This window comes from Phalacrocorax carbo, chromosome 1 (assembly GCF_963921805.1).
Source record: "Phalacrocorax carbo chromosome 1, bPhaCar2.1, whole genome shotgun sequence".
NCBI lineage: Eukaryota > Metazoa > Chordata > Aves > Suliformes > Phalacrocoracidae > Phalacrocorax > Phalacrocorax carbo.
This window is the reverse complement of record NC_087513.1, coordinates 55,944,916-55,961,741: the sequence shown is the minus strand read 5'-3', so window position 1 is coordinate 55,961,741 and position 16,826 is coordinate 55,944,916. Positions and strand designations below refer to the sequence as shown.

At 45.2% G+C, this 16,826-nt stretch overlaps 1 protein-coding gene across 8 annotated transcripts in view; it reads left to right on the top strand.

Annotated features, from left to right (window-relative positions):
- The first annotated feature begins 2,510 nt into the window (after window positions 1-2,510).
- ZC3H7B (zinc finger CCCH-type containing 7B) overlaps window positions 2,511-16,826 on the top strand; it is a 49,965-nt gene continuing 35,649 nt past the window's right edge. For 4 of the 8 annotated variants that reach the window (XM_064453569.1, XM_064453608.1, XM_064453601.1 and 1 more), the window contains exons 1-6: window positions 2,513-2,946; window positions 9,031-9,091; window positions 11,011-11,044; window positions 11,425-11,622; window positions 12,506-12,664; window positions 15,958-16,038. In XM_064453569.1, coding sequence (XP_064309639.1) covers window positions 9,039-9,091; window positions 11,011-11,044; window positions 11,425-11,622; window positions 12,506-12,664; window positions 15,958-16,038 — 525 coding nt within the window. In that variant the 5' untranslated portion in view covers window positions 2,513-2,946; window positions 9,031-9,038. Of the gene's footprint in view, window positions 2,947-9,030; window positions 9,092-11,010; window positions 11,045-11,424; window positions 11,623-12,505; window positions 12,665-15,957; window positions 16,039-16,826 lie in introns of all 8 variants that reach the window. The other 4 variants (XM_064453617.1, XM_064453590.1, XM_064453551.1 and 1 more) reach the window with 2 other exon arrangements.

Genomic DNA, 16,826 nt, shown 5'->3' with positions numbered 1-16,826 from the left:
AGAAAGGAATGTCAGTAATTAGCAATGCTGGGTGATCTGGAAGGCTGTGCGTTGAGGTTGAAGGGCATGGAAGACCTTCTTGGTTCCAGGGGAGTACAAAAGGCAATTAAATTTCTTTATGGAGCATAACAGCTGAAAGAATAAAAGCCAGAAACCGGTACAGCAGCCAGATAGAGAACTTGAGAAAAGCTAATTTATAAATGATAAGAGGATTTTCTCTTGCAACTGGAGAAAATTAAGCTGAGGCGCTGACTAGATTATGGTTGTATGCGAAAAGTGTAAAGCTGCCAGAAAACGTAGAGCAGATGAGGGAATAAATTAACGTAATCTCAAGGAAGACCTTGAACTTGGAAAATACAAGCAAAGAATTTGGCAGCTGTTATTAGTTCCTTGCAATCTTTAGCAATAAACAGGATCATATCAAATATATCTGATCCCATTCTCTGTCACTCTCCCAAATAACGGCTAATTACCTGGGCCAGAGAGGTGAGAGTAAAGCCTTTAACTGTGGATGCAGCTATATTGGAATGAAGGCGGACTGTGCCACTGTAGCACAGATCCACAGATTCATTCCTTCTAAAAGAACAGCTTTACAAATCAAAGTAATTTTGATGACACCGTAACTAGTTTGTAGCAGGGATTGGTGGCGTTTTGACTCTGCTGACTACCTGCACAGGAGACCTCGATAACCATGCTTGCAAATTGTGAAAATCTTCCTGTTAACCACTAAGTAAAGATGTTATTTCATGAGAGGAGCAGTCCGTGCTGGATCACGGCGTTGCAGGACACCTCTCGGTCTTACAGGCAAAGGAAATTGGTCTGAAGGGAAGTATAACATGATATTCAACTGGGAAACGCAGTCTTGAAAATGAATGTTCTTGAATTAAAAAACAGTGCTTATTCCAAAATAACTCTTGATTCTGGGGAGATTTTGGTTTTGTTCCTCTTTCGGCTCAGCTCCTCCTAAGCCCTCTTCTCCTCACCCAGCTCTAATGTCTTGCCTTTCAGAGCTGCTGCAGGGTTGGAAGCGTCCTGGGCTCTGTGACTCATTTGATGCTTAATGGCTCCATGATGCTGCCCTCCCAGTGTGATCTGGCACGCCAGGTCTCCCCGTGTTTACTTCCCCCCACCAGCCCTTCTCCACTTCTGCCCAAAGTCACCCCTCCACAGGGATTGTCATTTAATGTACATTTTGCCCAGCAGCTTCTATGGCAGCGAGCCCAGCTTGGTTTGACCCTACTCATTGTCACAGTGTCATTGCCTAAAAATAAGAGGTAACGAATCTGCTGAAAAGATAATAAAAGTAAACACTGTCTTACCCATGAATAACAGCAGTCTTTGGACCATAATGAGTATCTAAAAAACAGTGCATTGTGATTAAATATTGTGCAGTGCGTAAGATAGTGTTTTCCAGTGTTATATGGTACATTGTACAATTCACAGCCTATATTAAATAAATTATCAGTTTATTATGTTGACAGATCTGCCGGAAGCCAATCCTACTCAATATATAAAGTCTTTCTTTTTCTGATCAACATGTTTTAAATATTAAACAAGTTTAGTACACTTCAGACGATACCTTCTACCCGCCTCTGAATCTTGTTGGAGTTGCTTAGCTGCAAAGCACAAAGTGACACTTTTTGGGGTCACTGTAAATAGAGAAGCGAGACACTGAGGAGTAAACATGTCACCGATTACACTAGAAAAGAGGTGATAATTTAAACCAGTGTCGGTCTGGAAATTATGATCTGGCGGTAGACAGAATCCTTCAGGGAGAGGAAAACCTATCCTACCAGGGAGGCTGGATTGTGAGCCGAGCATAAAACTCATCTCAGAGGGTTATTTGAAGTTAATGGTAGTGCAGCTGGGCAGGGATGGATGAACCCTTGTCTAAGGTATCTCTGTCTTCACAACCATTTCCCACGATAGAATAACGTGTGCCACTGGGTCCCCACTTCCCATTGGCAGCTCCGTTCCTGGGGCACTGCTGGCATGGGCTTCTGTGGAGATTCAGTCCACTTTCTGGAAATGTTGGGGGATTTGTGACGAAAACAAGCCAAAACTCTGGTTCCAAAAAAGTGCCTAAACTCCTATGTGTATACATAAATATAAAAGCATACATGCATGTACATATATATCATATACATATATTGTATTATACACAATAGTATATAATATAGTAAGTTATATATACATACATGAATGTTTCCCCCCCCAAAGATTTATGTTTTCAGAAGATCTTATTTACAGGGAACCCCCTCAGCAGTGCGGGGTAAAATAAATGAGGTCTGGCTGGAATAGATAATTGCTCTGGCGTAAGCAACAGCTCTGGCCCCCTTCCAGCAAACGTATAGGGGGGTGGGCAAAGGGTCACTGCTTCACATATGTGATAATCCTATGGGGGTGTCTTGTAATTCAGTTTATTGCTGTGCTTTGCATGCATGCAATTGCTCTGCAGAGGCAGCTTTCTTTTGGGGGATATTTTATGTGTCAGCAAAGACAACCAGGAAGAAGAAAAACGTTGCATTAAAATAAGAACGGAGCTTCGACTGCTTAAGCGCTTTCGTTTTTTATTATATTTTTTTTTTAAACCTAATTCACCTTAAAGAATCTCAAAACCAGCCACAAGGGAAAGATCTGTGAATTTTTGTAATGGAAAGCGGTAGCCTCTAGGGCCCAGAGGATATGCAGGGAGGCATTTTCTCTTGGTGGTGCAGCTGAGAGCGAGCGAGCGAGACCTGGAAATGAAAGTAAAGAGATCAGGAGGCACATGGAGGAAGCTGCAGGGGCAGCCGATCCAGAAGCAGAATGCTGCCTTCTATAATTAAATAGCACTTACTATTATTATTACTTCTAGTAATAATACATTAATAATATCTCTAGTAATACAATACCATTTATCAAGGAAAGTTTATACATAGTGTGGGGGGGAAATCCCAAGGAGAGGTGAGTCCTTTATTATTATTTTGGGGGGATTATTTTTGTCTTAAACCAATTCTGTATGGGTGTGTGTTTGTGTATGTAGAAAGGGGTGGACTTGAGAAACAAGAAAATCTGGATGTTGCTTCATTAGAAAGTAAAGGTTTCAGATAGTAACTGCGTGGATGAAATGTTGTGTAATTGCAAATTAAAAAAAAAAAAGTGGTGAAAAATAATATGGGTGAGATTTTGAAGCTAACCCCCTCTTCCGCCAAAAATGTGGGGTTTGCAAAAAAATAATTGTCAGAGATCCTAATCCCACCCCCTGGAAAAAAATGTGGTAGTAGCCTAAAAGTGGATAGCTAGGAGAAAAGCCCCTGGGTTTATATTAAAAACTTAGTATTAATTGCATTTGTGCCTGTTTGTGGTTTGTAGGTTTTAGAGCTGTGTTCAGATCCGTATTTAGGCTGCAGTTTCCCCCTCTTGTTTGGTATAAACCCATGAAACAGCAGAGAAACCCTTGTGGAATAGCTTTTCAGATGCACCTTCCGTAGGGGCTTGTAAAGTTTATCAGATAAGAAGGTTGTGGAATTTTTTTATTCATTTTTTTTCTTCTTTTTTTCCCCCCAGTTTTTTTAATGCTTTAGACAGTTTCCGGGTGGCAGGGGAGGTTATCTTTTATTTTTTTTTTTAAGTCGCCTACCAGACTGCTTGAGATGTGTGATTTTTATTTAAGCGGATGGGTGGTGGGGAAGGAGGAAGAATATGTTTTGGTTTGTTTTCCTTTTCCCGGGAAGCCTGGACATCTCCTGCGGCGGGGAACCCCTCCACGCAGGAGCGGGGTGGGGGGAATGCCGGGGTGCCGGCGCCCGGCCGAGCCGCGGGGGTGCGGGGGGCGCCGCCGGCCCCTCTCCGCCCTGGCCGGCCGAGGTGGCGCTTTGGGCCGCGACGGCCGCTAGGCAAGGCCGGGGATCGGCGGCCTAGTGCCGGGGGTGAGAGGAGGCAGCAGGCGGGAGCTCCCACTCCACCCGTGTGGGAACTGGCCCCGGCATTTAATTTTTAAAGCGAGGCAGGGGAGGGCGAGCTGGCCGGGCACGAAACCAAGAGCAAGTGGCCAAGGAATGGGCAGCATCACCCCACTCACCCCCTCCTCACACCCCGGGCTGCACTGCAGTGCCCTTTGGGCAGGGCCCGGAGGTCTGGGGCAGGAGGAATAGTGGCCTACAGTACATGGTGGTGTTATGTGTGGGTGGCCTGAAGTAAACAGAGTGTTACGTGTGGGGTGCAAGGGTGGAGGGAGTGGAAAATGGGGTGATGGGGGCCAGGGTGGTCTCTTGAGGCTTTGGCCACTATCTCCATCCATTTCCCAGGGAAACACCTGGTTGACACTTTTATTTTCAGCTGGGGATGAGGGGGTCATTGCCGCCTCACCCGGAGGTATTGGGTGAAGCTCATGGCACCCTGATGCCAGTTGCCCTGATGCTGCTGCAGGGCAGGAGAGGGACTGGCAGGGTGCAAGGGTGTGGGAGAGTGGCCACAGAGGTATCTTGGGTGGCTAGTGTGTAGAGGGACACAGTCATTAGAGTTGGGGGGCACTGCATGGTGCTGGGGACCCTGAGAGCTGTTGGCTGTGAGAAGCGTTCAAACCCAGGGAGTGGGGCATGGCAGAAAGCAGCCATGGGAGTGAGTGGGGGCCCGTGTTTGTAGTGGGCTGTGTGGCTTGTCTTCTGCTTGATGTGAGTCCAGTTACCGCTTCTGCTGCACCACCCAGTTGGCCAAACTGCAGTCAGTAAAAAACTCCATGTTGCAGACTAGTGCATCCTGGAGCCTTTTGCCTGGAGGAGAGCGCACACAGCCTGGGGATGAGCTTCTGTTTCAGCTCAACAACCTGCCACTTGCATCTCAGTGTGCTAATTTCTGGCTGAAAGGTTACAGTCAAAGCCTGAAAGTCGGTCAAGTGTGAACTCATTGCCATCCCGGAAATATTGTACGAAAACATTTGCCCAAATGCAGCTCTGGCAGGGTCAGGAATAACTCCCTGTCCTTGATAAGATAAATTCAAGTCTTTCTGTTCATCTCATAGTGTCTCATAGAGTGAATCTACTCAGTCTGTGATTGACTCATTCTGTTTACTGGGTCATGCTTCCTTCTGAGGGCAAGAAAACCATTTTGCCTATCTGCAGTATTTTATTTCTGTCTGGCAAATAGTTTGTAACTCATTGACAAACTATACAAACTATGAATAAAGTCCTCTCTAGATGCTGGACCAGAGAGGATAAACATGGCTGGACTGAAAGGATAAGAGCTTTGTAGTAGGGATATAAATACCCTGGATTCGAATTCTGCTGGTGATTTCAGCAGACAAGTCTGGACAAACAAATTTGTCCAGGGGGGAAAAAAAAAACCCCAATGCTTAGGCACACTACTCATGAAATGTTTTCCGCTGTATTTCTAAAAATATTTAAAAGACCGAGAAAACAAAAGCTAGATAGGCTCTGTGCTTGAAATTAATTATGCATCAGCTGTGGTATGGTGTGCAGCAGAACTGAAGTGTTGCAAATATGGGTGGCTTGCTGTGTCTTGGGTTTGCTGGCGTCATGGGTATGTGTCTTGGTCCAAGGGTTGAATGAGACATGGTGAAGAGGCTGGGACTATGAGGGGAGACAGAAGTGACCTGAGTTTGCCAGGGAGGAGGCATGAGGAGCAAAAAGAGGAGTCTGAATAGTAGCCTCCAGCAGCGATGGGGCAGGCAGGATGGGGGACAGGTCTGCCATGTGTGAAGGAGGGTGCTGGCATGGAGTCATACCGAAAGGGAAAGGTGGTTATTCCTGAGATGTCTGAAAGAAGTTGTTAGGGCAGCAGCATGTGGTGTGCGTTTTGAGGGTGTTGCTATGAGGAGATGAGTCTTATCTGCAGAGTCATGACATAAGCGTGAAGGCGTGACGGAGCTTTAGCAGATGAAGCTGGTCACCCACTTACAAGGAGAGAGGAATGTGGAGCAGTATTAGGGAGCAACAGTCTGGAGGGGAGATCAGGCCTGTGGTTTATGTTAGACATAAAGGCAATGGAGAGTGTTGGGTTGGAGGGTGTTCACTGTGGAAGATGAGGGTAGTACTGCAGAGATTAAACACCATGCAGGGCACAGAGGGTTTTTTTAAATGAGGGATTTGTGGCACGCATCAGAACTGTAGCTGGTAGTTGTGGGACTTACAGAGATGCAGTATGTTGGTCAGCTGTTCACATGAAGCAAAGGTGGAGATATACATGTTGGATGTAGTGACAATGGTGGTGAGGAGAGAAGAAACAGAAGGGGAGCTCCAGGATACACGAGGAGATGGATAACACTAGGAAGGAGACATGCTGGAGCCTTTCCCTCTAGTGCTTTGGCTCCACTCCAGCTTTGGTCAGTAGTGTCTGAATGCCCTTGTCTGTGGGCAAGCAACAGTAGCCAGTTCTCATTGTAACACATGCCCACATCCTGCTGTGCAGGATGTTTTGGCAGTGGGGTCAGGATAGCCGTGAGAACAGGTACTGATCTCTTCTTTGCTCCTTGCAGTAGTGTTCTAAGAGCTGAGCTTAGAAGCAGAGGTTGAAGTGGGCTGTGCGTATCAGAAGCTTTTCAAGGTGATAATCTGTGTTCTGGATGTACACAATTGTGAAGGTGTGCCACAGAATTTTTGGAGTGCAGCCATTGACTTTGTGATGACCAGCCAGTGTTCAGCTGCTCCCCACAGTCATCAACAATCTCCCTTTTCATCAGACATGTGGGCTGCTGCTTCATTTCCCTGATTTCTGTTTTCTCCAGCATGGCTCATGTCAGGGAGCAGCAAGAGCAGGGCTGTTCCTCCAGGAAGGACAAGCTAGGAGCCAAAGGTGATGGCAGCCACCAGCAGTGCCCTCATTAACTAGGGTGCAGTACCACCATACCTGAACAGGGCAGGCAGAACAACATGCTGATAGCAGGGGTACATCAACAGTCCCAGGGAGGATGAGGTGGTTAATTGGGTCCAGGGTCTGCCCAGTGAGTCCAGCAGTAGCAGGTGGTGCCAGAGACAGGACTGGAGACAAGCTGCCTACAGTGTAGGTCCAACGTTTGTCCAGAAGATACAACTGAGGACAGTTGCACCTACAGTATGGCTCAGATGAGGCAGTGTGCCTGGAGCTGATCTTAAATGGAGCTTCTGGACCATGGGCCGAGGGTGTGTGGGTGGGGGTCTGAGGTGAGGCTGTTTGGGGCATTTAAAGCCTATTAGTGCACTCAGCGCCCAGACAGCTAGAAATTCCTCCTTCCTCCCTGTCCTTTCCCCCATCAGCCTTTGTGAGGGTCCCCTTGACCTTTTAACTCCTTTTCTCTCCCCTAGTTAATCTCTCGTCATTTACCGTGGTGGCTCTTTCCTCACCCTTGTCTCTGATGGCCCTTGCAGTTCTCCCCTACAGTGCTCTGGGGTTGCTCTGTCCTCCTTCATGGCTTTCACTGCTGTCTGTGTGGAAATGGTTCCTACTGCTCCTCTTCACCTTGACTGTTCTCTCTTACTTCTTCTGTCCTTGCAGAATTTCATGCAAGGAGAAATGTAAAATAAATGGACTGTCTCTTTTTTTTTTTTACCCCCCGAGCCTGTCTGCCTGTAACGTTAGTGATCATATTAACTTCACAGTCTCCTTGTTAAATTTCCTTCTTTATTCCTGATTGCTCATTATCCAGGTTATTTATAAATCGTTCCAGGCCTTCTGTTGGTGTTTTACTGAAGTCTACCTGCTCTTCTCCATTACTTCTGCTAAAAGCCTTTATAAAGATGCTGATCATCACTTACCTTGTCTGTTGGCTTTCCCTTTCTTGCTGCGCTGCCCATCCCATTCCAAATGCAGCTGCTTAAAATCTTCTACCTGCTGCTTGGACCAGATTGCCTTCAAATTTCATGTCTGATGACTTACTTCACAGTGTACTTTCGAGCTCTTGCTTCCTTCTGCTACCACTTCTTCCTGGTCTTTCTCTCGCTCTGCCTTTCCCCCTTCCCCCAACTCTCCTTCTTGGTAAAGGGCAGGTATTAATTCTTCTACATTTTGCATGGCACAGAGCACAATCAAATTGGCCTTCTGAGTTTTTAGGATTGATTTTCATGTACCTTAAAGGTCGCTTCACCCTGTGCCAGGCTAATGTGCCATAGATACCGTAAGATACCTTAGAATAGTAGGGATGGTCTTAATGTAAAATGGAGCTGGGCGGTAATGCTCTCCAAGCTGTTGTGATTCAAACACATTATAGTTGAGAAAAGGGACATTGCTCCAAAATGGCTCCATCACACTCCTTACTTGTCAGCACTCGCAGAGACCCGGACTGGATTTGGTCAAACCTAAAAAAGTTACTGTGCCCATTTGTGGGCTAGGTGGGGATAACCCTCTCTTTAGTCTTCCTCAAGTGCTGCCCACCCCAGTTTAAAACACTGCAGGATAGGGCTCTGCTCCCTCTCCAAAGGAGCATTCCCAAGTCTCCACTGCTCTTGGCTGCTGATTTTCAGCACAAAATTCCCATTGCTTAGATTCATCACTGTTCTTTCATGTGGACCATGGCAAGCAATTCCATCTTTTTCCTGTGGGTCTCTCTCCGTGATATGCTTCCAGACACCTTACATAGGTTACTTGTTTCGTATGCCGAGCGGTAAACCAGTTTAAATCTGTCCCAGATAAACAGTGCTCAGAATTGCTTATCATGGGAGGGTCCCAACACAAATTCCTGAAATGACTGCCAGTGCAGGGAAAATGTTGATTTATTTTTTTTCCCCTCTTTCTTAGGAGGCAGTCATGATCACAGTTGGTTCCCATTGCTTTATTTACTGGCAGTCCTAAGTAGAGAGCTCATATTGAAATAATTCTTCTTTACCCGTGTATCCTGGCAGTGGCATGTGAGGAAAAGCAGATACTTGGTAGTGAGCTGCTTGTCATCCTGTGTCTGCTTTGTGGATAAATCATGGACTTTGGTGTTCAGGGCATCTGGCCTGGAACATTTTGTTAGTAGTAAATTCAGGCACACACAAAATACTTTGCTGCTTAATTGCCAGCAAGACCTATAATGACTCATTTTGTGTTGGTTTTTTTTTTCTTCTTCCTCTGCAGCAACTATAATGGAGAGACAGAAGAGAAAACAAGAAATAGAGAAAGGACTTCAGTTCATTCAGTAAGTGGACAACCTCATTGTTTCCTGCGGCTTTGGAGGCGGTTGTCTTTGTGTGAAGGATTGCAGGAACTGAGTTTTTTCTGTTCACCGCTTTGGGGCTGCTGCGTGGGAAGGAGATATTGGCCCTGAGGATTTTCACTGTGGTTCATCAGGGTGCTTCTTGTCCTGCCATCTCTTTAAACTTGAAATTGTATAATTTTGATTTCCTTGGGTTTTACCCTCCACTGCAGTTCCAGGATGATCTTTATAGTCAGCATAATGCAAATAGTACTTGGACCTTCTACTTTATATTCAGTGTGGGGATCTCAAAGTGCTCTCTCAACAAGGTTATCCCACCTTTCTTAGAAAGGCAGGTAGTGTTTCTATTTTGTAGGTGGGGAAAGCAGGGTAAATGACTTGCCAGGTGCCCCATATAGTGCCTATAGCAGAAATAGATGACCTGGCCTCTTCACAGTTGCCAACCTGGTAGGTGCCTCAGGTCACTCTTCTGTAAATATGTGGCCTTCTAGAGTTTGAGGTTGTTGCTCATGTGGTAGCTACAAGTCCAAGTGCTTCCTTATAAAGCACAGTAATGCTTTTTTCCCTCCAGTGTTTGAGTTAGCAAAGGCCTCAGACTCAGGTCCAGGTCCTATGGTGAGTAAGGAAGCAGCAAGATTATAATCATATTGTGTAGATTTTGTTAAGGTTTGCTTTAAGTCCTGCCATTGTTATGGCTGAAATCTGTGCATCTACAATGGGAAAAAAAGCCAAATTTTCCATGTTAAGTATTTATATCCTGTGGCATGGTAATGATACTTTTGCCCCAGACTGGGACTAAATGGGGCTGATAACTCAGTTTCAGAGAGGCGATTGTGAGGTTTATTTACTGGAAAGAAAATAATTTAGGAATATGGGGTGTTGTTCATGCTTGTAGAGCGTATCTTAAACTCCAAACCAGGGGCAGTGTAATTTGTTGCATTGTTTTGATGTGAAAGAGGGATACTCCAATTTTATAAGCAGCATGAATGCTTCTTACAAAGCGAGGGCATTTCCTGTAGTTAATTTTAAGGAGCAGATGATGATTAGATTAGATGAAATCTAAAAAAAAGTTTATTCTCTGACCAATAAGATCATGTATACGATGTTGTATTTCAAAGTTGAGGAGGGCCATGACAGGTGCTAAGGATTTCTCTAGACCCTGTTTTCTTCTCCTTGAAGAGAAAAAAATAAAAACATATGGACCAAACCTGGTGGTCTGATTTGAAGAACGAAATCTTTTATATAAGCCTCAGTGTTGTTGTGGGGTAGGTGTTCTCCACACAGGCACTACCAGTTTTGTGGCACAGCCTGGCAGCATTGGCCAAGACAGCTGGAGTTAAATGGCCTCCCAGATCTGTATTTTCTCCTTTCCTTTTGTGGTGTAGGCCTAAAGGCGTGTGGCTAAGTTAACACAGAGGTAAGTGATTGCATTTATCACTCTGTGCCTTTGGTCACACCGTGGATTTGAGGAGGTCTTGGAGTGCTAGTTCGGTGCCTCTCATTAGAGCCAGGTGCACTTAAAATATGCCTGTATTCTCCATGACAATCTCTCACAGAGACTTTCTCAAAGATGGCGTTTTTTTTGAGGTGGATGGCTGAAGGCACATTACAGAGGATCATGTATGCACAGAAAATAGCTGAGAATAAGATTCCTCTAGTCTCAAATCCCTTTGGGACCTGACCATCTCTTGACATCACTGTGGCCATCACTGAGCACAGTGCTCCCTTTTTTTCTGAAGAGAATTGTGTTCTCTTTCCCCCACCTGCCTTTAAAGTAGTAAATTCTTCAGCAGTTTACCAAGATCATCAACAAAGGACTGGAAATATGGTTTCTTCATCAGACAAAAGCCTGTGTTTGTCTGGATGCCTGTTTCATGAGAATTTTCTCTTCTCTGTTCCAGGTCCACATTACCCCTAAGCCAAGAAGATTATGAGGTAATGAAGAACTTGTTTTCTGAAGTTGGGAACTCTTTGGTTAGCAAGTTTTGTTCTGTTGCACAGCCATTAGTTTACATACCAGAAGTGGAAAGTGTGGGATTGTCTGTCACAATTTGTCCATAACTTAGAGCTTTAAGGTTCTGACAATGAAAACTTTCAGGGAAAGGAGAAGACACTTGAAAGTTCAAAAGGAAGGAGATTTGACTGGATTGTTCTCCTCTACCAAAAGAGTGATGTTTTACACGAGGGTGGGGAGGGAGGAGAAACTTAGTGGGCAGGAAGCTTGCTAAAGCATATGGAAAGGAATGGGAAATTGGGAAACCTCTCCTGTCTCTGAATATCCACTTCAGTCTATTTGCTTTCTCTATGCTGCCCAGGCCTTTTTGCAGAAGCTGGTGAGAAACCTGTTTGCAGAGGGCAATGATTTGTTTCGAGAGAAGGATTTCAAGCTTTCACTGGTACAGTATGTAGAAGGGCTGAATGTGGCGGATTACGCAGCCTCCGACGAGGTGACCATCCCAAAGGAACTCCTGTGCAAGCTGCATGTCAACCGAGCTGCCTGCTACTTTGCCATGGTGAGCACCTTCCCAAGTCAGCCCCAGGGGCCAGGGAGGACATCGTGGTTGCAGTGCCATGCAGTTAGAAAAGAAGTCAAGAGGGGTTTCAATTAATTTTGTCCACTCCCTTCTCGAACACTGGAGTTGATGATAACACACAGAAAACTCTGACATCTCCCTGCTATCGCACTGTCTTGTGAGACCAGAGGAAGGTTGTGAGGGAGAGGGGGCAAGGCCTAAGGTACTGGGAATGCAGTTCTGGTCCATACTGGTGAGGAGTTAGTACAATGTGGAGATTGGAAGGAACGAGTGCCTTCCAGTAGTGACTTAGTATTTCTCTGGAATACTGTTTGAGAATTGCTCTGGAGGCTCCTGCCTCCTCAAGTGAGGCACTGGAAGACAGTGAGAAGGGTCTTGATGGAACTTTCAGGACACACATGGAAAAGGATTCTGCAATTCTCAGGCTCTAAAAGGCTCTGTGCTTCCATTTTCCTAAGGAATATAACAACTTTCCTTTATGGCACAACCCCAGAGCAGGTCCATCCTGTTCATAATGAGGCTAAGTCCCATGAAAAAAATTAGCAAGCAGCCAAATAATTAAAGACTGTCAAATGTCACATGCCCAAGGTAAAGGGGGAGACAAGATAAGGTTGCTCAAGCAGCCTTAATTCTGGCATTCACTGACTTTGAAGTATTCTGAGTTTTGCAAGACTTCACAAAATGTTCTATTACTGTAGGTTTTGTGTGTTTGTACACTGGTCTGTGTATGAGGTAATGCATGTATTTCCAACTGCCTTTTATATTCCTGTTTTCTGCTGAGAGACAAAGCATTTGCATTCACACAGAAGGAGGGGTTGGTCTGCTGTGCCTCAGCTGACTCAGGGTGGTCTTTTCAATGCAGGGGTTGTATGAGAAGGCACTGGAAGACAGTGAGAAGGCTTTAAGTCTTGACAAGGAGAATATCCGAGCGCTCTTCCGGAAAGCTCGTTCCTTAAAAGAACTTGGAAGACACAAAGAAGCTTATGAGTGCAATAGCCGATGCTTGCTGTCCCTCCCACATGTAAGTTTTTGACATGCAACTCATCTTAATTTCTGTGGCTCACCACCTTCCTCCTCCATAACATGCCTATTGTGAGGCCAGAGGATAGTGGAAGAGGAAGCTTGGCTGTTCCTGGGAACATGCTTATGCCCAGAAATTCTGTCTCTCTGACTCTAAGATGTTTGACCTCACATGTATCTTCTTCCGAGTCACCCTCTAAAGACAGTGCCAGCCAGGTTAGTGGTTAGTGACAGCAGGTTTGGTGGCCTATTTGTGAAGAGCAAAATCCTACTCTAACAAAATGTGAACTAAGGCCATGAGATTGTTTTAATTATTGGGTTTTATATGTTTAAGGGGAGTAACTAGAGCATGGGACAAATGGGAACTGGAGCACTGGAAGGAAAACATGTATACTTTTACTGTTTTAGATAAAAATGTCACATGTTTTACTTGCTGATGCTAAGGCAAGCTGATAAAGCTTTTTATATCGTCAGACATGCAAAGGTGTTCTTAACATCACATGTCAGAGTTATTTTTATGTTCACATGTGTGTAAATTTTTGCATTCAGAGGGGACTATCTGCATAAACTAGGCCCTAGATATTCTCCTAACAAAGCTTTGCTGAGTGTCCTTTTAGGCCAAATATTGAACAGGAAACCAGACTGTGATTAGATAGATTCTAGTGAGCACTGGTTGTCTTTCCTAAATTTTGTTCTGATCCACCACAGTAATGCTATTACAAGAAAAATGCATCTGCTTCAGCAGAGGTTCTCTTTCCTTTATTATCAGTGTTACAGAAGCAATCTTTGAAAGCCTTGTTAGCAGTAAGTTATTCCTTTTGTATAGCTTGTAAATTATAGTTTCTTCGACTTGGCAGAACAGGGTGACTACAACACATTAAAGGTATCATGTTAGGGGAGCTCCAAAGAACTGTATTTAAAAAAAACCCATTTATAAACAAACCCATCTAATATATTTGTTCATGTAAAGCTGTATCTGGCTATATTTCACAATGCAGTTGAGCCACTTAATTGAATTTATTTTTTAACCATATACTTATGTTTACAGCTCTTCCATTATTATGATAACAATCATTGTGGTCTACAAACACTTTTATCAAACTACTCTGTGGCAGGAAAGTTCAGCCTTACAAACTCCATATGGAAGGATATGCATTCCCTGTTCTAAACAATTCAGTCTTGTAAATTAACATACCCCATTGCCTCATTACCTGATTAACAGAAATCATAAGCCTTCTCTGCATCAAAGGCAAGTCATGCTATCCATCATCTCACTCTTTTTTCCATTACACCAGCTGCTAAATCTCTGGAGCACATGGGTACTTCCAGCTTGCGTTGCCGTAACAGCTGACAACTTTGTTGTGGTCAAAGCAGAGCATATATTAAAACTTCCAGTGATGAAGGATCTCCCACTCAGTTGACTCGCTGTATAGCAGAGTTAACTTGTTTCCAGTTGTAGATACTCAGTGCTGATAGTCTGTAGAGGTTCCCAGCATGGTGGGTATGATACTCCTCTGTGGTATGCGTTTTTTGGTATGGCATGAGTTTTTTAGGGTGTTGGAGGGAAGCATATTGCACGCCCTTGTTGAGCATCCCCTCATTTAGGTGGGAGGTAGTACATGCCTGAGGGTGGCATTTGGCTGAGGGACAGGAAAGCTAAAGGCAGATCTTGGGGGTGACAAAGAGCAAATAACTCCCCCACCCCCAAACCACAGGCGTGCTGACAAAATGGACAATAATTAACTATGTGTTATTGAGAAGGAAAGTGGAGGCAATCTAGAGAGAAATACATTCTTGATCTTGTTCAGGGATCTGAGAAGACATCTCAGAATTATGTTGGCACGTGGAGTTGGATAGGGTAAACCTGGTAGGTATGAGTATGACATCAATGAAAAGGAATGACATCAGAGGTTTTGCTGGTGAGTTTTCTACAGGGAGCAAGACAATGTTAGACTTCAGAAGACACCTGGGAGAGGGTTTGGAAAGGCAGAATCCCCAGGGGCAAACAGCAATGAAAATGTGATTGGTGTTAGAAAGATCTCAGAGGTGGAAGACAGTGAGGTGGGAGCAGTGACCATGAGACTTGACCAAGAAGAGGTCTCTGGAGAGTGTGGGGACAATTTCAGGAGAAGGAATATCCTGAAGGGGTGTAAGATGGAGAGGGAAGAGGAAACGGACAGACAAGATAGATTTTGTCTTCACTGAGTTCAGAGAAGATGGTGCCATGACCAATGTTGAGGGTGAGGGGGAGCAAGTACAGTCAAAAACTGTCACTCCAAATCAAAAGGAGAAGTTACGGATACTCTGGACTGGAAGAACCAGAAGCTAGTGAGGGGTTGAAAGAGAAAGGATGAACCTGCAGGAAGAAGGAGGTTGGAAAGACCAGCATGGCAAGTAGAGAGAAGAGAGCAAGCTTCAAGGTTGGAGATAAGGGAGATGTTAGGACATTAAGGAGGGATATCACAATAGGTTGGGCAGATATTTTTTTCTTCTTTGAAGAAACTGTTAAGTACTCCAATATTTTTGTAAACAGGAAGAGAGAAGAAAGTGGAAGGAAAGAGTTGTTTGTGACAATAAGTGAAGAAAGTTGTGGCAGGTTGTTAGTCCAGGCGAATTGGAGAGGATGGAGCAGCGGCATGGAGCATGGCCCAGAAGTGTCTAAAGCCCACAGTGGTGTGTGAGTGGGCCTGGACAGTTAGTGAGCAGGGAGGATGGTTAATGGCACACAGCAGGGAAAGCAGAAGGACCTGCTTGACTAAGCTGAGGCTGTTTAACCAGAGCTGGAGACAGTGAAAATGCCTTGTAGTTAGTAAGCTGGAAACTGGGACTTGGTTTCAGCTTCAAAAACACACATGCAAAACAGGCTGTGTATGCAGGAAGGCATGCAGTCTCCCTCTTCGCAGACATGGGGACCTTGTGGGAGCTGTATCAGCCCCCAGCATGGGCGCTGCTAGCAGCCAGCCTTGGCAACTCCTTGAGCCATCTTGCCAGTGGGAGTTGTGAACCCTGCTTTTGGAGAGCGGGTGCTTTCTTGGAAGCAGACGTTCTGCAGCATCAAAAGAGTGTAGGGGGAGTCCTGCTGCAACTTTGGTATCTCAGCAGGACTGAATGACAAGAGCACTTAGGTCTGCATGGACTTTCCTAGGGCTGCTCTGGCAATTGTCCACCTGCTGCTGTCTACAAGTGAGGCTTCTTGGCACAGCCCAGTGTGGATAACTGCATTCCTGTTTATTTCATATTATGTGCTGCAAAAGCAAAACTGAAAGTGTCCTGCCAATGGTTTTTTGTCCCCAGGATGAAAGTGTCACACAGCTGGGACAGGAGCTTGCTCAGAAGCTGGGACTGAGAGTTCGAAAAGCATACAAAAGACCTCAGGTATGACTTTTTTTTTCTTAGAGACTGTTCTTCGGCTCTTTCAGATTTACTTTTGCAGAAGTGGTAGGTGCTGTTCTGCAGCTACGGACACACGTACACTACCCTGTGATCTCTCTAGGAGGCTACACTCACTGTCCTGACCCTCTGACTCACTTTGCCTTGATCCATTTCTAACCCCATTGCTGCTCTGTGTCTACTGCCAGGATGTTTTCTGTGTCCCCGGCTAAGCCTGGCAGAGCTGGGCTAGTGCTGCAGGAAAGGCTTCCAATGCAGTTGGAGCCTGTGTTTTTGGGAGAAGAGGGACATTTGGCCTGATCCCAAAGGAGGTTTTGCATCACAGTTCTTTCCCTGTTATGGGATGAGAAGGAGGGGGTCCTCTGCTGCATCAGGGGTATGTCTGGTTTTGTAGTGCAATGGATCATGAGGGCTTCTTGCCCCATATCTAGGCATACACTTTCAGGGTGGGGAAAGGGTTGTGCTTTGGGAAAATGACAAGTACACATTTGGTCAGATGCTATGAAAGAAGGCAGCAAAAAGCAAGTCGTGGGTTCAGTAAATCGACCCTAGTGTCTGAATCCATAACTGGCCCTTGAAGAAAGGGCAGCTGTTAACTGGAGTACTGTTGGTACTTAAATGTATACCCTGGGATGGAGCTAGAGGGCGTTAGGCCACTGCTAGCACTCTTGGATAAAGCTGCCTTGGTCACATAAAATCCCAGGATGCATTGTCAGGAGTAGCGAACAGGAGTAGTCAAGGCTTACATTCACATCCTCAGCCCCGTGCACAGT